General features: G+C 42.7%; 1 protein-coding gene across 1 annotated transcript in view; it reads right to left on the reverse strand.

Moving 5' to 3' along the window:
• LOC126298232 (uncharacterized) overlaps positions 1-4830 on the reverse strand; it is a 99003-nt gene extending 94173 nt beyond the window's left edge. Inside the window, exon 1 of the mRNA XM_049989538.1 lies at positions 4745-4830. Coding sequence (XP_049845495.1) covers positions 4745-4830 — 86 coding nt within the window. The remainder of the gene's footprint in view (positions 1-4744) is intronic.
• Positions 4831-23965: the final 19135 nt, after the last annotated feature.

Consider the following 23965-nt stretch of genomic DNA (forward strand, 5'->3'; position numbering starts at 1 on the left):
ACCGGTGGGTCAGACCCACCATACTTGCTCCGGACACTGCGAGAGGGCTGTACAAGCAATGATCGCACGCACGGCACAGCGGACACACCAGGAACCGCGGTGTTGGCCGTCGAATGGCGCTAGCTGCGCAGCATTTGTGCACCGCCGCCGTCAGTGTCAGCCAGTTTGCCGTGGCATACGGAGCTCCATCGCAGTCTTTAACACTGGTAGCATGCCGCGACAGCGTGGACGTGAACCGAATGTGCAGTTGACGGACTTTGAGCGAGGGCGTATAGTGGGCATGCGGGAGGCCGGGTGGACGTACCGCCGAATCGCTAAACACGTGGGGCGTGAGGTCTCCACAGTACATCGATGTTGTCGCCAGTGGTCGGCGGAAGGTGCACGTGCCCGTCGACCTGGGACCGGACCGCAGAGCCGCACGGATGCACGCCAAGACCGTAGGATCCTACGCAGTGCCATAGGGGACCGCACCGCCACTTCCCAGCAAATTTGGGACACTGTTGCTCCTGGGGTATCGGCGAGGACCATTCGCAACCGTCTCCATGAAGCTGGGCTACGGTCCCGCACACCGTTAGGCCGTCTTCCGCTCACGCCCCAACATCGTGCAGCCCGCCTCCAGTGGTGTCGCGACAGGCGTGAATGGAGGGACGAATGGAGACGTGTCGTCTTCAGCGATGAGAGTCGCTTCTGCCTTGGTGCCAATGATGGTCGTATGCGTGTTTGGCGCCGTGCAGGTGAGCGCTACAATCAGGACTGCATACGACCGAGGCACACAGGGCCAACACCCGGCATCATGGTGTGGGGAGCGATCTCCTACACTGGCCGTACACCTCTGGTGATCGTCGAGGGGACACTGAATAGTGCACGGTACATCCAAACCGTCATCGAACCCATCGTTCTACCATTCCTAGACCGGCAAGGGAACTTGCTGTTCCAACAGAACAATGCACGTCCGCATGTATCCCGTGCCACCCAACGTGCTCTAGAAGGTGTAAGTCAACTACCCTGGCCAGCAAGATCTCCGGATGTGTCCCCCATTGAGCATGTTTGGGACTGGATGAAGCGTCGTCTCAATGAATTCACGGTGTTCTTATTTCAATTTCCAGTAGTGTACATCTAACCCTGTGATGTTTCAGCAGATTGACTTTATATTTCTGAAAGAATATGATGACATGTAGCAAGTGTAAACACACATGCATACACATGCTAATATATATGTTATTGACCTATATCATCATCTGGAGCCTGTGTGCTATGCATAGCGCTTTCAGTCTGGGAGCTAACAGTAGTAGCTTCCAATCGACTCACATTATTTGTGTTAGGTATAGAGCTTTCACCCTAGCAGCTGACAGTAGGAGCAACCAATGGACTGACATCATTCAGAAGTTCTCGGAAAAAAATCAGCTTCAGATAACTACACTACTGGCCATTAAAATATCTACACCACGAAGATGACGAGCTATAGAGGCGAAATTTAACCTACAGTAAGAAGATGCTGTGATATGCAAATGATTAGCTTTTCAGAGCATTCACACAAGGTTGGTGGCGACACCTACAACGTGCTGACATGAGGAAAGTTTCCAACCGATTTCTCATACACAAACAGCAGCTGACCGGCGTTGCCTGGTGAAACGTTGTTGTGATGTCTCGTATAAGGAGGTGAAATGCGTACCATCACGTTTCCGACTCTGATGAAGGTCGGATTGTAGCCTATCGCGATTGCGGTTTATCGTATCGCGACATTGCTGCTCACGTTGATCGAGATCCATTGACTGTTAGCAGAATATGGAACCGGTGGGTTCTGGAGGGTAATACGGAACGCCGTGCTGGATCCCAACGGCCTCTATCACTAGCAGTCGAGACGACAGGCATGTTATCCGCATGGCTATAACGGATCGTGCAGCCACGTCTCGATCCCTGAGTCAGCAGATGGGGACGTTTGCAAGACAACAACCATCTGCACGAACAGTTCGACGACGTTTGCAGCAGCATGGATTATCAGCTCAGAGACCATGGCTGCTGTAACCCTTGACGCTGCATCACAGACAGGAGCGCCTGCGATGGTGTACTCAACGACGAACCTGGGTGCACGAATGGTAAAACGTCATTTATGTTTACAGCATCATGATGGTCGCATCCGTGTTTGGCGATATCACTGTGAACGCTCATTGGAAGAGTGTATTCGTCATCGCTATACAGGCGTGTCACCTGGCGTGATGGTATCGAGTGCCATTGGTTACACGTCTCGGTCACCTCTTGTTCGCATTGACGGCACTTTGAACAGTGGACGTAACATTTCAGATGTGTTACGACCAGTGGCTCTACCCTTCATTCGATCCCTACGAATCCCTACATTTCAGCAGGATAATGCACGATCGCATGTTGCAGTTCGTGTACGGGCCTTTCTGGATACAGAAAATGTTCGACTGTTGCCCACGCCAGCAATATTCTCCAGATCTCTCACTAATTGAAAACGTCTGGCCAATGGTGGCCGACCAACTGGCTCATCACAATACGCCACTCACTAGTCTTGATGAACTGTAGTATAGTGTTGAAGCTGCATGGGCAGCTGTACCTGTACACGCCATCCAAGCTCTGTTTGACTCAATGCCCAGGCGTATCAAGGCCGTTATTACGGCCAGAGGTGGTTGTTCTGGGTACTGATTTCTCAGAATCTATGCGTCCAAATTGCTTGAAAATGTAATCACATGTCAGTTCTAGTATAATATATTTGTCCAATGAATACCCGTTTATCATCTGCATTTTTTCTTGGTGTAGCAATTTTAATGGCCGGTAGTGTGTTTCATGGAAGTGTGATCATACACCTTATGAAGAAACATGTCCTGCCCTTTGTAATATCCTGGGGCCCACCATAAATCATGTTGACTTCAGAGTAATTATCGTTTTTGAATAAAAGTGTCATTTCTGTTCGTCTCATTGCGTACTCCTGTCAGTTACATTCTGTACTGTTCTGTGGCAATTATTTCTATGTATGGTCCAAGTTTCACTAAATAATGATGTTAGCAGCGACACATCACACAGAAGTCACTTTCATCCTAATATATTACATATCAGTATATATAGATTGGTACTTATAGGTGCAATACAGCCAGTATTTGCTCCAAAAAAGACAAGGGGATTGTCACCCAGAAGTGGGGGCATCAGGGCATACATGTTGTCGTCAGCATCTGTAGCACAAAAAAAATCATTAAATCATGCCTATATACAAACACATACGAAAACACACATATGAAATGTTTTCGTTACATACTTAGGTGTCAGCATCAGGATGGCCTTTATCACCCTCTCGAAACTAGTAGTATTGCACAAATGTTTCACTGTTGAAGCCAAATGAATACTGATGCAGGTTCTGCTTCGGATGTGTGCAGGGGAGAGGGTGGTTCAAAATGCTTCAAATGGCTCTGAGTACTATGGGACTTAACTTCTGAGGTCATCAGTCCCCTAGAACTTAGAACTACATAAACCTAACTAGCCTAAGGACATCAGACACATCCATGCCCGAGGCAGGAGTCGAACCTGCGACCGTAGCGATCACGCGGTTCCAGACTGTAGCGCCTAGAACCGCTCGGCCAACTCCGGCCGGCGGAGAGGGTGGAGTGGAGGCTGAGAGTGAGTGAACACGTGCACAAAGAATTCCTGATAGTATCCAGGCTTCAATTGTAGGGGTGTTGTGACGGTTGTGGCCTTGAGGCCTTCTTGATCGCCAACTTTGGTTGTGATGTCGTAGATGAGCTATCTTTGGTATAACATCTTAGTGATCTTTTGACCTTGGGTGAGTGGAACTGGGGGTCTAAAATTCATTGTTTCAACCAGCCTTAGTGATCCAACCTATACTTAATCTGACAGGGTTAACTGCTATGGTGTATGAAATGTTGCAGCTCCCTGCTTCAAGTGCTTGTTTCAAATCCAATGGTTCTAGTAGGAGTTTGGTCATCAGTTCACTGAGACAGGTCTGCAGTGAGCTTAGGGGGTCTCTTGACAGGGGCGTTGGGATATGTAAGGAATGCCTGCATAAATTCTCAGGTTATATTAGTCTGAGATGTCTGGAGGCAATGCAATTAATTCCAAAATTTCCCAAGTGGTCCCACAGATTTAATTGCCGAGGCTTATCAAATATCTCTATTCCACTCCCAAGAGAATATCAGTGTGGCATGTAAGAAAGAGTAGGGCTGGCACTATCACTGGCCATGTGGAGGTGAAGCATGATGAAACACGCCAAACTATTTTGGTCCACATGGGTCCATGTGTGATGCTGCCACATACATCGTCTCTCATAGCGTGGGGCGCATGCTGCCACCGACTTTCGTTCTGCCACACACGAGACGATTCTCTCGGCTGTTTGCGTGAGTGGAGGGACACAACATGTGCACCTGACAGCGGGCAGTGCTCGTTCCATGGGGACCACAGCACTCTCATCAAGTATATCCTCACGGCAGAGACATAAAGTCGAGGTACAGTATTACTGCATAATAAAGTTGTAATAACGTAATTGTAAAAACTCCTGCAACCTGTACTGTGTTTGTGATGTCCCTACTGTTAAATACTGCTACCCTCGTGTCATGCAATGTGTTACAAACGTTCCTAAGAGCTTAAATAATGGACCATGCAATATGTAACTGTTTAATACAAACTATCTTATTTGTGTCCTTCCTACTCCTTGCAGTACAGAGCGACCGCTTGAATATCTTACTTATATTTCCCGCCATTTTCACACTGGACTGACCTCATAGTGGTGGACTTACATGACAATTTATGGAGGTAGCTATCTTGGGCAGCCATCTTGGATTCTGACTTCATGGAAGCAACCATTTTGACCTTGAGGGAACCAACGAGATAACTGCCTTTGAATGGGGTGGAGGGGTGAGGATGGCATAAATCAAGGGAGGGTGAAGGGTTAGGGGATGGGGAATTGAAGGGGAGGGGGGCGAGTTTCATAATTCATTCCGAAAAAGGAGTAGTGGAGGTGATGTCAGGTTACAAATCACTGGGTCACTGTGCCCATATCCTCAAAACTTATGGCTTATGTGTGCTTGTCTTAAGTATTACGCCGCACATTAGAGAAGTGTTGTGCGACTGCCACATGACTTTCTCACATTTCAGCAGTAGGCACAGTCAGAAGAAATTTACTATTTCAAATGTTTATGAATGATTATGTTGTAAAGAACATTAAGAGACATTGTATCACTTCACATACTTCAGTTACTCCAAATAGACACGTCAGTCCAACTGAGTTTCTTTTAAATGTGTCTCTATTAGTGGCAGCTTCACCTATACTGTGCACTCTACTGCAACTCCCATCTCAATGTTGTCTCTAGAATTAACTAATAGAAACTTTTCATTCTCATACAGAAATATTTTTTTAACTGAAACTTATCTCAAGTTATTGGTTAGAAAAACAATTGGTGGAATGACTTTTAGACTGCTGTTTCAAGGTGAATTCGAAGTTCCTTCTGAAATTTAATCTCCCTTATAGACATTCTGGACTGTCCTCCCTGATATGTCTATTATTTGCATTGTCCTAATATGTAAAATGTATTTCACTACACCAACAAATCAGAGTAATAGCTGGTTTTCTTATTTACTTCAAGACAACTGCAGCACATAAAACACTGTACAAATAGCGGTGATTTTCGGAGCAAAAGCCTATTTAAATTGGACCCTCAATTTCTCTCACTATTGCGAATTACTGAACAGTCATGTAGTAAAATCAATCATAGATCGCCTATAATTGGAAACGATAAACTATTAATAATTTTGGGATGTACGCAAACCTGTAATCTCCACACAGAGAATAAAAACAGCCATCATCAACATTAATAACATTTATTTCACTAATTCCATACTGTTTTTTTCTGCATAAATTCCGAAATGTAATCTGAAGCCTGAAATAATTATAACAAACCAAAAAAATTCATATACATCCCCAAAATACATATAGACTGCGTTAAACTTGAACCAAACAAATAGCTTGCATTTTTCACAAAGTCTATAAAATTTTTAGAGGGCAAGAACATTATAACGATGAATGTTTTCTCACACTTGCATACCATCACAATAAAGAAATCATCCACAAGTTAAATCAGAATCAGTCTTGTGCATGAAGCACAGAGGCTGCAGAATAATTTGGTCAATATTCAGCTGAAATTAAAAGAAAATTGGAAATGCTGCAGCTGGTATTCTTTATAGTTTGCACTTCAGATTCTTCAGTTAACAACATCAGATGTGGGATTCGTGAATTAATTTTCACCCCTGAGCACCTGATGACACACACAAAGGCGATATGCTACACAGCTCGTTTCTAAGTTACACATTCATATTCAAATGATTTTTGGCTATCCCGTTTCATTGCTAAGGTAGCATATCATCTGTGGTTTTTTCACACTCTGTTGAATCCATCCCATGGTGATCAGGGTGCATCAAATCCTTCTTGTGTTCTGAGCGTCTGCCACTGCAGAGGTGGTTTGGAGACCCTCATCTCATTCCATCTACTTACCATATTGAAGATGTTTGCAGACTCAATGAGCTCTTTAGATAGTTTAGGATTTTTTTATTGTTTGTGAATGTGCGGCTTCATGAACAGTATAAGTATGTTCGTTAGATTGTATTTTTCAATATTATCGTATGGTGTCGTTTGCCTTCTGAGATTTGGTGTTGGCGGTTAATGGAGTTGAGTAGTCTTGATAGGTCCTCAGTCTCATCATATGGGTTAGTTACACGGTAATCTTCTCTAAATAGCCTCTGTTAAGGAAAGTGGCTGCAAGTGTTCTGCTGCAGAGTAAACCAAGCCCAGTGCAGCTGTAAGCAGTGTGCTCCCTACGAGGTGGCGTGTTATCAATTCTTTTTTCCCTCCGGTTTTAGCTTCAGCATGTGAAAGGCACTTGCAATATGTTAGGTCTCTGTCCAGCTCTTCTTCTTCTCATTTTGCCTTATCTCATATTGTCACAGAGTTGGCTTGCTAAATATGGATTTGGCATTATTAGCGGAATAGAGTGGTTGGATGCCATTCCTGTCGCCACCCTTTCCAGTCTGGGATTTAATTGGCGTCTGTGTGTAGTGTTATCCAAGTGAAAGTGTGAGAATGTTTTCGACATGTTTGTGAATCGCGTAACTGAGCTGGGGTGTGGGTCTGAGTCCACTGTTCACCTACTCGGATGTGGCTGACCGCCTAAGAACCAGTCCAGGCTGGTTGGCACAACACCGTTCACCACTAACCCTCTGGGTGGATTTGATCTAGGGCTGATGTACCTACCCGAATCTGAAAAACAGTGTGCTAACGCTCACTGCTAATCAGGTGGGTCCGCTATCTGTCCAGTGTGACACTTAAAGGTATCCTCTACAATCAGCCATCGTACCTATGTTCCATTTACATACATGTGTATAAGTTTTTGGATAGGGTCCGCCTTTAGCAAAACACAGTTTTGTTTTTTAACCCAGACATGTTTCACTGCAGTTGCAGCATCCTCAGTGGGCTTTTATTTTCCATCTGTTAAAGATAAAGAACGTTCTTAGTTGTTTTGTATACATGTAGCTATTAGTTTTAAAAAAATGTAATTATAGATATTTGAAAAAACACATAAATTATGAAAATCCATACCTTTTTACCACATGGTGTGGTTTTTCTGACGTCTTGTGTTTCTACAATGACTGACAGTTTGTCATCTGCAACCACTTATACCTTAAAGTGGATAAATCGTTTAAGCCAAAATTACGATTTGAAGAACTATGTTATTATTATGCCTGAAATTATTTAATTCTATGTGTGTGTGTGTGTGTGTGTGTGTGTGTGTGTGTGAGTGTCTATTTACATGGTGTTTCACTTACTCTTTTTTCGTCTTCATCACTGTCAAACACTGAATATTGAGTTGCCGCTGCCACTGTCACTGTCACTCATTGTTTCACTGTTTATCAGCTATAAAAACAAAACATGGCTGGCAGTGGAACAGCTGGAGGTGTAAAAACAAGATGGCTGACAGTGGAACAGTTGAAGGTGTTCCTGGCGGCTGTTTTGAACCTTTCAGAGGTGACTGAAATATTTTCACTTTTTTTTTTAAGTGTGTGTTTGTGTGTGTGTGTGTGTGTGTGTGTGTGTGTGTGTGTGTGTGTGTGTGTGTGTGTGAGTGTGTATGTGTGTGTAAAAGGGGGAGACAGAGAGAGAAAGAGAGGGAGAGAGAAAGGGAGGGAGAGAGAGATTTTAGGTTTTAGGATCTTTTTTTTTTCCTGGTGGGTGGGGGAGGGGGGTTAAGATCTCTATAGGTTGGTTTTGTCTGTTAATTCTCTATAGGTTGGTTTTGTCTGTTAATTAACAGACAAAACCAACCTATAGAGATCTTAACCCCCCTCCCCCACCCACCAGGAAAAAAAAAGATCTTGAAACCTAAAATCTCTCTCTCCCTCCCTTTCTCTCTCCCTCTCTTTCTCTCTCTGTCTCCCCCTTTTACACACACACACACACACACACACACACACACACACACACACATACAAACACACACTTAAAAAAAAGTGAAAATATCTCAGTCACCTCTGAAAGGTTCAAAACAGCCGCCAGGAACACCTTCAACTGTTCCACTGTCAGCCATCTTGTTTTTACACCTCCAGCTGTTCCACTGCCAGCCATGTTTTGTTTTTATAGCTGATAAACAGTGAAACAGTGAGTGACAGTGACAGTGGCAGCGGCAACTCAATATTCAGTGTTTGACAGTGATGAAGACGAAAAAAGAGTAAGTGAAACACCATGTAAATAGACACTCACACACACACACACACACACACACACACACACACACACACACACATAGAATTAAATAATTTCAGGCATAATAATAACATAGTTCTTCAAATCGTAATTTTGGCTTAAACAATTTATCTACTTTAAGGTATAAGTGGTTGCAGATGACAAACTGTCGGTCGTTGTAGAAATACAAGACGTCAGAAAAACCACACCATGTGGTAAAAAGGTATGGATTTTCATAATTTATGTGTTTTTTCAAATATCTATAATTACATTTTTTAAAAACTAATAGCTACATGTATACAAAACAACTAAGAACGTTCTTTATCTTTAACAGATGGAAAATAAAAGCCCACTGAGGATGCTGCAACTGCAGTGAAACATGTCTGGGTTAAAAAACAAAACTGTGTTTTGCTAAAGGCGGACCCTATCCAAAAACATATATATTGTAAAAGCAAACACGGAAAAAAAAGAGCTTCAATACCAAGATGATTACATACATGTGGATTAGTAGCATGCACTTTTGCTTCTGTATCGGCAACACACTTATCGATTTCCTCATTTCCTCTGCTACATCGACTATACTTAGGTCTTTGTTCGTGGTCTATCGAGCGAGTTTGACTCAGCCAATGAATAGTGAGGGCTTGATCGCCTTAATTCCGCAGGCTAGTTTCCGAATCGAAGTGGCAATTGAAGTGCAACAGGCAGTTAGAGTGGGTTTATTGTTGTGGTTGTGGACAGTCAGACAGTGCTGGCCAGTAGTTGGTCACTAGAAGTTGTATGTGATGGTCAGACAGTTATTTGTGATATTGCAGTGCAGAAGAACTATGGAATGTTCCTTCAAACACGGATGCGTGTTAGAAGGACCAGGCATCTACATCTACATCTACATATATACTCCGCTAGCCAACAAGCACTCGCCGATCGCGCGAGGGAAAAACGACTCTGAACGCCTCAGTACGAGCTCTTATTTCCCTTATCTTTGAATGATGATCATTACGCCATTTGAAAGTTGGTGGTAATAATATATGCTCTAAATCCTCGATGAAGATTGGATTTCGGGATTTAGTGAGCAGCCCCTTCTGTTTAGCGCATTGTCTATCTGCAAGTGTGTCCCACTTCAAACTTTCTATGAGATTTGTCACGCTATCGCGATGGCTAAATGTACCAGTCACGAATCTTGCCGCTCTTCTTTGGACCTTCTCAATCTCTTGAATCAGACCCAACTGGTAAGGGTCCCATTCAGACGAACAATACTCTAAGACTGGACGAACAAACGTATTGTAGGCTATTTCCTTTGTTGAAGGACTGCATCGCTTCAGGATTCAACCAATAAACCGCAATCTAGAGTTCGCCTTACCCGTTACTTGTGTAATATGAGCATTCCATTTAAGATCATTTCGAATAGTTACACCCAGGTACTTGACTGATGTTACCGCTTACAAAGACTCATCATTTATTTTGTACTCATGCAATAACGGGGATTTTCGCCTTGTTATGAACAGTGGGTTACACTTACTAATATTGAGAGATAACTGCCAGTCATTACACCACGCATTTATTTTCTGCAAATCCACATTGATTTGTTTACAACTTTCGTGTGATACTACTTTGCTGTAGACTACAGCATCATCGGCAAACAGTCTAAGGCCGCTGTCTATACCATCAACCAGATCATTTAAGTAAATCGTAAAAAGCAGCTGACCTATTAGGCTGCCCTGGGGCACACCTGAAGTCACTCTTGTTTCTGTTGAAGTTACCCCGTTCAGGACGATATACTGCACCCTGTCTGTTAGAAAACTTTCTATTCAACCGCATATGTAATTGGATAGACCGTAAGCGTGCACTTTTTGTAGCAAGACACAGTGCGGAACTGAGCTGAATGCCTTTCGACAGTCCAGAAATATGGCATCAACCTGGGAGCCGGTATCGAGAGCCTGTTGTATATCATGCACAAAGGTGGCTAGCTGTGTCTCGCATGACGACAGAATAGAAGGAGTGAGCCATGAGGAAACTCTTCAGTTCAGACTTAAAAGAGTTTGGGCTACTGCTAAGATTTTTGAGTTCTTGTGGTAGCTTATTGAAAATGGATGCAGCACAATACTGCACTCCTTTCTGCACAAGAGTCAAGGAAGTGCATACCACATGCAGATTGGATTTCTGCCTAGTATTAACTGAGTGAAAGCTGCTAACTCTTGGGAATAGGCTAATATTGATAACAACAAACGACATTAAAGAAAATATATACTGTGAGGACAATGTCAGATTTCCCAGACTATTGAATAGGGGTCGACAAGAGGTTCTCGAACTTACACCACATATAGCTCGAACAGCCCGTTTTTGAGCCAAAAATACCCTTTTTGAATCAGACGAAATACCCCAAAAAGTAATACCATACGACATAAGCTTCTGAAAACATGCGAAGTAGACTACTTTTCGTGTTGAAGTGTCACTTATTTCAGATACTGTTCTAATGGTAAATAAAGCAGCATTTAGTTTCTGAACAAGATCCTGGACGTGGGCTTTCCACAACAGCTTACTATCTATCCGAACGCCTAGGAACTTGAACTGTTCCGTCTCGCTTATAATATGCCCATTCTGTCGGATAAAAATATCGGTTCTTGTTGAATTGTGAGTTAGAAACTGTAAAAACTGAGTCTTACTGTGATTTAGCATCAAATTATTTTCCACAAACCACGAACTTATTTCACGAACTACATTATTTGATACTATTTCAATATTACACAAGATCCGTCACTACCAAGCTGGTGTCATCAGCAAACAGAAATATTTTTGAATCACCTGTAATACTAGAAGGCATATCATTTATATAAATAAGAAACAGCAGTGGCCCCAGCACCGACCCTTGGGGAACGCCCCACTTAACAGTGCCCCATTGGGACTGAACATCATTACCACTCTCAATATTGCGGAGAATTACCTTCTGCTTTCTGTTCTTAAAGTAAGAGGCGAACCAATTGTAAGCTATTCCCCTTACTCCATAATGGTCCAACTTCTGCAGTAATATTTTGTGTTTCGACACAGTCAAAACCCTTCGCTAAATCAAAGAAAACACCTAGTGTTCGCAATCTTTTATTTAATCCGTCCAAAATCTCCCAGAGAAAAGAGAATATAACATTTTCAGTTGTTAAACCATTTCTAAAACCAAACTGAACATTTGACAGCAAATTATATGAATTTAAATGCTCCAGTTCTCGATAACTTTAGCAAGTACCTATGGCAGAGAAATAGGTCTAAAATTGTCGACATTATCAGTGTCTCCCTTTTTATAAAGTGGTTTCACTACCGAGTACTTTAATCGGTCAGGAAACCGACCACTCCTAAAGGAAAAATTACAGATATGGCTAAGTGCTGGGCTAACATACATAGAACAAAACTTCATTATACTGCTAGATACCCCGTCTTTAGTGATTTAATTATTAACTCAATCTCCGTCTTGTCAGTATCATGGAGGAGCATTTTAGGTAACAGTCTCGGAACACTTTTTTATAAGAGCGCTATATGATTCCCTGTTGGGACTAGGTTTCTATTTAGTTCACCTGCTATATTCAGAAAGTGATTATTAAATACTGTACATATATGCGACTTATCAGTAACACGGACATTCCCACTACGCACTGATTCTATATCCTCGACCTGTCTCTGCAGACCAGCCACTTCCTTTACGACTGGCCATATGGTTTTAACTTTATCCTTAGACTTAGCTATTCTATCTGCATACCAAATACTTTTTGCCTTCCTAATAACATTTTTAAGCACCTTACAATACTGTTTGTAATGGGCTGCTGCATTTAGATTTTGACTGTTTCTAACGTTTTGATATAATTGCCACTTTGTTCTACTAGATATTCTTACCCCTCTAGTCAGCCACCCAGGCTGCCTGTTTGTGCTAGTACCCTGTTTTGAACGTTCTGACGGAAAGCAACTTTCAAAGAGCACGAGAAATATCTTGAGAAAAGCATTATATTTATCGTCTACTGTATCAGCGCTATAAACATCTTGCCACTCTTGTTCGTTGATAAGGTTTACAAAGGTCTCTACAGCAACTGGATCAGCTTTCCTAAACAGCTGATGACTATATTTAACACGTGTTGCAGCACAAAAATCTTTTAGAGTTAAAATTTGTGCATCATGATCTGAAAGGCCATTCACCTTTTTGCTAACAGAATGCCCTTCTAGTAATGACGAATGAACAAAAATGTTGTCTATGGTTGTTCTACTGTTCCCTTGCACTCTCGTTGGAAAGAATACGGTTTGCATAAGATTATATGAATTAAGGAGGTCTACCAGCATCCTCTTCCTTGCACAATCACTTATACAATTAATATTGAAGTCACCACATATAACTAACTTTTTGTATTTCCTATAAAGTGAACCAAGAAGCTCCTCTAGCTTTAGCAAAAATGTTGTGAAATCGGAGTCTGGGGATCTATAAATAACAACAGTTAGAAGTTTAGCTCCATTAAATTTAACCACACCTGCACAACATTCAAACACTTTTTCAGTGCAGTACTTTGAAACATCAATTGACTCAAATGGGATGCCGTTTTTCACACACATGGCTACTCACCCACACCGCAAAGAGCTCCTCGAAAAGCTGCCAGCCAACCTGTATCCTGGTAAAGGAAGCCTCTGAATTATCTCCTTATTTAAGAAGTGTTCAGATATACCAATAATTTCAGAGTTAACATCTATAAGCAGTTCACTAACTTTATCTCTAATACCTTGCATATTTTGATGAAATATACTAATTCCCTCATTACTCGGATACCTAAGCTTTTTCAAAAGTGGTTCCTTTGTTAGAGAGACTTCCCTTAAGCAGGAATGCCTATCAGTTGACTTCAATCTAAAAAAGGTGCAGCTCTAACACCTACTACCGCATGAGTGATCCCACCAACCCCACCTATGCTGTCAACTATAATCTTTGCCAACCTCCCATTCCCATACCTGTTGAGGTGCAGGCCATGTCTAGTGAAACCCGTCCTGCTGATAGACTCCACTGACACCACTGAAATGTTACCACTGAAATGTCACGCCATACCATCACGCTGGGTGATACGCCAGTATGGCGATGACGAATACACGCTTCCAATGTGTGTTCACCACGATGTCGCCAAACACGGATGCGACCATCACGATGCTGTAAACGGAGCCTGGATTCATCCGAAAAAAATGACGTTTTGCCATTCGTGCACCCAGGTTCGACGTTGAGTACACCATCGCAGGCGCTCCTGTCTGTGATGCAGCGTCAAGGGTAACCGCAGCCATGGTCTCCAGGCTGATAGTCCATGCTGCTGCAAACGTCGTCGAACTGTTCGTACAGATGGTTGTTGTCTTGCGAACGTTGCCATCTGCTGACTCAGGCATCAAGACGTGGCTGCACGATCCGTTACAGCCATGCGGATAAGATGCCTGTCATCTCGACTGCTAGTTATACGAGGCCATTGGGACCCAGGCACGGCGTTCCGTATTACCCTCCTGAACCCACGGATTCCATATTTTGCTAACAGTCATTGGATCTCGACCAATGCGAGCAGCAATGTCGCGACAGGAAAACCGCAATCGCGATAGGCTACAATCCGACCTTTATCAAAGTCGGAAACGTGATGGTACGCATTTCTCCTCCTTACACGAGGAATCACGACAACGTTTCACCAGGCAACGCCGGTCAACTGCTGTTTGTGTATGAGAAATCGGTTGGAAACTTTCCTCATGTCAGCACGTTGTATGTGTCGCCACCGGCGCCAACCTTGTGTGTATGCTCTGAAAACCTAATCATTTGCATATCACAGCAACGTCTTCCTGTCGGTTAAATTTCGCGTCTGTAGCACGCTATCTTCGTGGTGTAGCAATTTTAATGGCCAGTAGTGTATTTATCTGCCGATACCAGGCAGCGACTTTCAATCAAAATGTTCTCCCATGTACAGGAATTACATAATGAATTCGCGGGTATAGATTGTAACACAGGAAAGATGACATATGGGTCTAGCCATGAGTCATTTACTGATAGTCAAAGTTGTTAAGGCGACCTCTCACGTAAAGCGGGGAATGAAGGTTTTAGTCCCGGTCCGGCACAAATTTTCACTGTCGTCGTTCCCATATACAGCTGATGAGTGTTTGTATTCGCAATGTCGTATACATTGCATGTAAGTCTTGCACTGCTGTGGATCGAAGGCGTGACACTGATACGATGTGGTAATGGACGTCGTAACAACAAGAAGTACTGAAATGGAAAGAGCAAGAGTTGTTCATGATTTCAGAAATAAGTTCATTTTGAGGTTGTGAGAACAACAAGCATATACTGCTCCTCTCTATTTGTCTGCTCAGTAACATAAGATAATGTATATTTTTTATTAATGGCTTGATGTGTTACATGTAGCATTGTGGTTGCTAAGGTCTTCTTGTTCAATGTGTGGCAGACGACACTAACGGCCACAATTAATACCGGGCGGATCTATCTTTGTGTATGAACTGAATTTAACTCGTGATCGGGTGCACTAAGATGGTACTTCGTTTACCAAATGGATGCACTACTCATATCATTTTCAAACGTGTATTTAGGAATCGATCCTTGTATGGCTGAGTGCAGCAGGTGTTTGTACATTAATCAGTTGAAGTGTGTAAGGCTTTTGTAATTTTGGAAACACAATAATGATTTTAAAATTAGTCTAGATATCATATCTTTATTTCAGTTGCTCATATTTCGTAGATTTTATTAACTGAAGCATCAATTTTATCAGACAGAAGAGAACAAGCGTGAGGCGTAACCCAATGCCTATGTGGAAGTACTTAAACTAAATAGACGAGTTCCGAAATGAAGTCAGTTTTTTCCATCAGAAACTATATTTGCTCACGTAGAACAATTTTTAGGAGTAGTAAATTATTTTCAGGTCAGGGAACATAAGTTACTTCGATAGCTTCGAGACGACAGATATTCGTCATTTTACTAATTTCGTTTATGGTGTTGTGGCGTTGCGAGGTCATTTTCACGAAATATAGTAAATTTTTATATACGAATACGGGATTTTGGCCTTGGGGAGGGGGACTGAGCTCATAGCAGTTTTATATCACCATGCCCCGCACCCCCCCCCCCCCCTTTTTCTCCATAGGTGACACCCTATAACATCCAGACATTTAGGATTGCTGTAATGGCGGAGCTATAGACCGTTGAACTAGACTGGAAGTTTTCGTTACGTAAGTACAGTCATTTCTCTAAGTACTCTCCAAGACCAGCCAGATCGTTTGTCATTGGCGGCTATGGAATGATGTAACGTATCTAGGCTCCAGTCATGTTCTACCCAAATTTCGAATTGACTGTTTTTTGCTATTTCCGGGAGGTCAGAAATATGCTGATTAAGGATAGTTGGATCAAAACAAGTTCGTCGTGCTTGAGCCTTACTTAGTTTGGATTCCTTGATGGTTTTGTCACTCAAGTGCACTGTGGAGCATCTGTTACTTAGAAAATTGTTTATTATGTATGAGAGTTTGTTGCATGATCTTAATTTGAACAGTTTATATACAAGCCGTTCCCTCCAAACACTATAAATTTAAAGGGAATTTTGTAGTTATCAGAGAAAAATAAGAGTACAAGCAAAATATCTCTCAATATTTAGAAAATTACCTAACTCATAACCTTACATGTTAACAAAAATCCACAAAGCTAATGTCTGCGTTAGACCAGTTTTCAGTGAATATTGGTATTCATGAGAAATTCATTTCCATAACGCACATTTACATTTTGACCACCTTACACACACACACACACACACACACACACACACACACACACACACACACACACACACGAACTCAGTTCTATCAAAGACGTTGCCTGTAACAACGGTCATTCTCCCGAGTAAATTGCTGAGGTGTCAGAACAAACAACATCGTCAGCAAATCCATACAAACACCAAAAGCTGACATTAATCAGGATTGTGTCACTTATGATTTCCAACCATATATCATGGACGTTAATATTATTTGAAAAAGATTATACAAAAATTCATTTGGAAGCAATAATAATCCTGTAAAAAAAGTAATATATTAATAGGGCAGTGCTGGAGGAAAATGCCATAAATCGGGATTGTTCAAAATGAAATGCAAAGTCTCCTTATAAATTTAACGTAGGTATTCTGAAACATCATTCAGGAAGCACACGAATTGTACCAGGTTTAACATAACTTTTCCTTAGAAACACGTATAAGTGAGACGTCCCTCCGGCTCAACTTGCAAAAAATAAAAGTGTATATCCTGAATGTGACGGGGAAACAAAAGAACTGCAGCGTAAGTCGATTTGAACCTGTTTACTATAGTCATGAACTCCATTATCAGTTTTTATCTTCCACACTTCCCCTCAGTATCAAGTTGATGATTCTTTGATGACTAAGTACGTGTCCTACACTCAGTAAGTCTGTCAGCAGTGTTCTCTCGTTTTTCTTCACACAGCTGATGCTTGTAGTGTTTATAACACATTTATATTCTCAGTCACAGACTTCTATCTGGTCTCTGTCTTTTTCAGAACCTTCGGTTGCGTATTTCCGTACAGAGTCTTTCATGCCAAGGCTCCATCTATCTACATGTCTCTCAATGCGCACAAACATACACACACACACACACACACACACACACACACACACACACACACACACACACACACACACTGAAAACATCATTTGCTAACTGTGCAGATGAGTAAAAAGAACATCACAGATTACACGAAGAAGATACTCTCTTTACGTTAAAGGCCAACAACAGGTTAAACCTGATAGAAAATATAGAAAAAAACACCCTGTATGTCAGAAAGATCGGGGTGCACTCTAATCTTGGACTGCTCACTGTACAATTTCAAGTCATCTATACTCTGTAATAACTACCTGCTCGTATAGCTTAACGCGCAACATGCTAACAAGTGAGTCAGGAAAATGTGCCAGTCTCTGTGCTGAAGCGATACATACAGAGTACAGAAACTCTCTTACAAGAAGTGATAAATGAGTCATTCACTTCGGCCAACTTTCCAGATTATTTAAAACAGGTAAATTTTGTGCCTTTGTGAAAGAAACAAAAATTTAGAAAACAGTCAACATTTTAGTCCAATTTCCCTGTTGTCATCATTGTGAAAAATAATACTACGAGGGTCGTTCCGAAAGTAATGCCTCCTATTTCTTTGTGGTGATTTTGGATGTCCGCACCAAGTGTCGTTGGTGTAGTTCTCATGCTTGAATCTTCATATTTCATTTGCAGATGATTCCGTTGTTCAGCGGTAGCTGGCGTCAGCAGAGGAGTGTTCCAAAATGGAGTCTGATATGGACGCGAGCATAAAACAGCGATGTGTGACTGAATCCCTCTCTGCAGAAGAAATTGCGCCGATTGAAATCCATCGACGCTTGCTAAAGGTGTATGGAGACGATACAATAGACATGAACAATGTGAGGTGATGAGGGTGTGCATGACAAGCCACGGGCCGGTCGATTCTGCACAGCTGTCATGCCTCGCAATCAAGAGCGGCTTCCTCAACTCATCCGTGCTGATCGGCGGATAACGACCAGAGAATTGTGTACAAAGCTGAATGCCGGCTGTAATTCCTTGGAAACAATGTTGGAACATCTTGGATATCGCAAAGTCTGTGCGAGATGGGTCCCGCAGATACACCACTGGCGATTAAAATTGCTACACCAAGGAGAAATGCAGATTATAAACGGGTATTCATTGGACAAATATATTATACTAGAACTGACATGCGATTACATTTTCACGCAATTTGGGTGCATAAGATCCTGAGAAATTAGTACCCAGAACAACCACCTCTGGCCGTAATAACGGCCTTGATACGCCTGGGCATTGAGTCAAACAGAGTTTGGATGGTGTGTACAGGTACAGCTGCCCATGCAGCTTCAACACGATATCACAGTTCATCAAGAGTAGTGACTGGCGTATTGTGACGAGCCAGTTGCTCGGCCACCACTGACCAGACGTTTTCCATTGGTGAGAGATGTGGAGAATGTGAAGGCCAGGGCAGCAGTCGAACATTGTCTGTATCCAGAAAGGCCCCGTACAGGACCTGCAACATGCGGTCGCGCATTATCCTGCTGAAACGTAGGGTTCGCAGGGATCTAATGAAGAGCAGACCCACGGGTCGTAGAACATCTGAAATGTTACGTCCACTGTTCAAAGTGCCGTCAATGCGAACAAGAGGTGACCGAGACGTGTAACCAATGGCACCCCATACCATCACGCCGGGTGATACGCCAGTATGGCGATGACGAATACACGCTTCCAATGTGCGTTCACCGCGATGTCGCCAAACACGGATGCGACCATCATAATGCTGTAAACAGAACCTGGATTCATCCGAAAGAATGACGTTTTGTCATTCGTACAACCAGGTTCGTCGTTGAGTACACCATCGTAGGCAATCCTATCTGTGATGCAGCGACAAGGGTAACCACAGCCATGGTCTCCGAGCTGATAGTCAATGCTGCTCCAAACGTCGTGGAACTGTTCGTGCAGATTGCTGTTGTCTTGCAAATGTCCCCATCTGTTGACTCAGGGATCGAAACGTGGCTGCACCTTCCGTTACAGCCATGCGGATAAGATGCCTATCATCTCGACTGCTAGTGATACGAGGCCATTGGGATCCAGCACGGCGTTCAGTGTTACCCTCCTGACCCCACCGATTCCATATTCTGCTAACAGTCATTGGATCTCGACCAACGCGAGCAGCAATGTCGCGATACGATAAACCGCAATCGCGATAGGATACAATCCGACCTTTATCGAAGTCGGAAACGTGATGGTACACGAGGCATCACAACAATGTTTCACCAGGCAGCGCCGGGCAACTGCTGTTTGTGTATAAAAAATCGGTTAGAAACTTTCCTCATTTCAGCACGTTGTAAGTGTCGCCACCTGTGCGTACCTTGTGTGAATGCTCTGAAAAGCTAATCACAGCATCTTCTTACTGTCGGTTAAATTTCGCGTCTGTAGCTCGTCATCTTCGTGGTGTAGCAATTTTAATGGCCAGTAGTGTACTTAAAGAAGAACCAAAAACCAATATGAAGCTGAAGGTGACAATTTTCTGAATAGCATCGTCACCGGAGATGAGACGTGGTGGCACCACTACGAGCCAGAATCCAAAAGACAGTCCATGGAATGGCAACAAGCGAATTCTCCGCCAAAGAAAAGGTTCAAGACACAGCCGTCTGCAGGCAAAGTGATGTGTACAATCTTCTGGGAGAGCCAGGATGTAGTTATTTTGGATGTCCTGGAGCCTGGAGAAACTGTCAATTCACCGCGCTACAAGACGACACTGACTAAGCTGAAAGCCTGAATCTACGGGGTAAGGCCAGAGAGGAAGACCAACTTTGACCTGCAGCATGATAAAGTCAGGCCCCACAGCGGTTTTGCGTCCACGCAACTCATTGCAAGATTCAGCTGGACTGTCTTACCACATCCAATGTACAGTCCCGATTTAGCGCTTTCACACTTCCATTGGATGCTATTCTCAAAGCCGTAAGGAAGTGGTTAGCCTCAGTTGGTTCCGAGTTCACAAGGGCGGCATACGGGCTCTGGTTCATCGCTGGTAAAAGTACATAACGAATGGTGGTGACTATGTGGAAAAATGACAGTCTGATGATGAACTATTGCTCTATTTAGCTGTGCTGTTGTGATTTCTGAATCTCCTGTAGTTCCACGAATAAAAATAGGCTTTAAGATTCTATAATCATTAGAAGAAGCTAGAATAATTATGAACAAGAGATGTAGCTAATGACTGGTTCCGATCATACCTAGCACATAGAGTACAAAGTGTAGAAATAGCAAAAACTTGAAAGAAACCTAAACGATGAAACTCTTATTAGAACCAAAATATGTTTACATGGGAGTTCCTCAGCACGGAATATTGGGGGTTAATACTGTTCCCCATATACATCAATGATTCTCCAATAATGTTAGTCATGGCGAAGAAATCCTCTTAGCTGGTGACAGCAATATTGTAATCAAAATATCCACGGGTGTACTGCCGGTCTATAGTGTCCAACGGGCACAATATTTCGGCGATCAAACATGTCGCCATCATCAGGTGAACTGACGGACTGAGCTCCTGTGAACGTGCCGGCACGGAGATCCGTACGCTATGGCTGCTCAGAGGGAACTGGGTTCGGTCGCGGCGCGCTCCCTCCGCCGTCCGCGCCCCGCGCCACGGTCGCGCGGTGGAACAGATTGCGACGGCGTCTGAGATGACGTCGGTGTGATGGCTCTGTCCGCCGTGATCGTCACAACTATACCTTTGCTCGATTTACTCTTGATTAACCCAATCGCTTATTCCCAAGCCTTGCTAAGATCATAGCTACAGTCACGGTTTATGAGGTCGCCATTGGTGCGAATTTCGATGGCCTCTCTAACAACGCTGTCCCAGTATCTCGACGTCTGCACCAGAATCCTCGTGCGGTCATACTGCATACCGTGGTTTTCCGACAAACAATGTTCAGCGACCGCCGACTTGCTCGGATACATCAGTCGAGTGTGCCTCTGGTGTTCACGGCATCGATCCTCGACGGTACGCATCGTCTGACCAATATACGACTTGCCACATTGACACGGAATCTGGTACACGCCGGCCTTCCTCAAACCGAGGTCATCTTTGGCGCTCCCCACCAGTGCATGAGTTTTATTCGGAGGACAAAACACAGTTCCGACCCGGTGTTTTTTCAGAATGCTAGCGCAACGAGTTGTTCACATGATATTCATTGGACTGTTGCCTGTATACACGTGCCACGTCAATGCTCTTGGAAGAGAGCTGTGGCGGTGACGTGGCACTGTTGTATGGAAAAAATCGAGATTCGAGCAGTGATTAAGTACTTCGTAAAGAAAGGTATGAAAGCAAAGGATATTCATGGCGATTTACCGAATACACTGGGGGACTCAGCTCCTTCATATTCAACTGTTGCCAAGTGGACAAATGAATTTGGTTGGGAGAGCTTAGATGATGTTCCTCGCAGTGGTCAGCCAAGATGTGTCACTACTCCAGAAATCATTGCAAAAGTGCACAAAATGGTCATGGATGATCGCCGATTGAAAGTGCGTGAAATTGCTCACGCTTGCTAGATGTCATATGAAAGGGTGTATCACGTTTTACCTAAGGCATTAGAAATGAAAAAAAAAAATATTTGCAAGATGGGTGCCGCGACTCTTGACGTTGGATCAAAAACATGTGCCGTCGTCATGGAAAAATTACACGAACTGAGGTATGAATTGTTGCCACACCCGCCTTATTCACCTGATATGGATCCATCAGACTTCCATCTCTTTCCAAAAACTGAAAACGTTTCTTGGTGGACGAAGATTCACTTCAGACGAAGAATTGATAGCCGGAGTTGACAACTATTTTGCAGATCTGGAGGAAATTCATTTTCGAGATGGGATCAAGGTACTGGAACATCGTTGGGCCAAGTGCATTAATCTACAAGGAGACTACATTGAAAAAAAAAAAGTTTCAGTGATGTAAGCACTTTATTTCTATTCCGTTCCGAGAACTTTTCAAACCACTCTCATAAATTTACATGGTGCTTCTATAGACCGAGTAACAAACACAAATTTCTTGGAAACAAATATTGATTCTCAGTAGAAGTGGAAATGTCGTCAGTGTGCTGTGCAATTAGAGTCCTGTCATCAGACTGTAACAGCAAGGGTCTTTTAGTTACATACTACTCAAATGTTCATTCTATTCGTAGCTGTGGAATTTTTTTCTGGCGAACAAATGCAGAAAATTAGAACACTGTTTTAAAACTACAAAAATGCAGTAAGAATAATAACCAAAAATAGTAATCAGGCTCATTGTAAAGACGTGATCCGACTATCTGAGATTTTAATCACACTGTGTTAGTACATTTACCAATTGTTTATACACATCAAAAATAGCCTTTATAACTAGTGCATAAAGAGCTCTGCCTTTGGACATGGCACAAGATCTAGGCTGACCTTACGAAGGAAGTATAAATATAAGACTCCAAACAGTATTTTCTGTCAAGGAATAAACCTGTAAAACAAATCTTTCAAGGATGTTGAAGAGTAACACACAGCAACGAATTTCCAAAATCTAAACGGTTCATCCGATTTCTTCGATCTACGTGTCTTTAGAAAGCTATTAGTGTATACCTAAGTTGGTATGAATTACAGGCATGTTACTTGAATAGTAAATGAGTTATTGGAGGTCAAAGTGGTCAATAACTATTGCTCACGTCAGGCCATAAGTACTCCACAGTTACACGAAACAACGGTAGCAGCATGCTTATAAATATATTTATTCATCAATATATTTATTTATAGCCGATATATACTATTCATGAAGAAATTGGTTAAATATTTACTGTGTTTCAAAAAGCAAAGAGACATTAGGCCACTGGTCTACCTTTTGTTCTATTCTTTTGATATATGTTTATTAAATTTGTTTATATACCTAATAATGTGTGTTAGAGCGTGTTTATTGTCCAGCCATACGAATATTTATTTAATTTCAAGTTATTTAAATGTAATTTCAGTACTTCGTATGTGTTTCGATATATTTGTGAGTGTACATTGGCTTTGAGACATGGGGAGAGCGCTCTAGCCAATCACAGCTCTCGTAACTAAGAGAACCGTATGCAGGTTGGGGAGGAGCATCGTTTCCGGAGAGCACACGAGGTAGTTCGGCAGTGCGATGGGGAGTACAGCACAGGACACGGGGAGTGCTGGATGCCACAGCGCGGCGGACGCACGGTCGCAGGAAGACTTGGAGAGTGTGGAGCGGTTTGCGCGTGGTCGCGGCAGATAGAAATACTTTGAAGTGCCGACTTGTGCACTTGTGAGATTTCCGTGGATTCTACAGTGAAGACGTAGTGCGCGTTTAGAAGTGAATATCTCGCGAGCTGTGTTGTTTATAACTAATTACGTGAAGTAGGAATCTATTGTTTCCCCGTTATTCAACTTATATTTTATTTAATTGCTGGACCATGGACACCAATAAGTGTTATGCAGAAATATACCGCATTCTCAAAAGTACTTCTACTATCGTACTCATCATTTAAAGTCGTTAAAATAGTACCTGCAGATTCTATTCAATTGCCATCTTTCATTTATAAATTTATATGTTACATTCATAATTCGCAATTGCCGAGTGATAGAAACTTTCGGCCATTCGATTCATGTGTGTATTCTTAT

The sequence above is a fragment of the Schistocerca gregaria genome, chromosome X (assembly GCF_023897955.1).
Source record: "Schistocerca gregaria isolate iqSchGreg1 chromosome X, iqSchGreg1.2, whole genome shotgun sequence".
In the NCBI taxonomy this organism is placed as follows: Eukaryota; Metazoa; Arthropoda; class Insecta; order Orthoptera; family Acrididae; genus Schistocerca; species Schistocerca gregaria.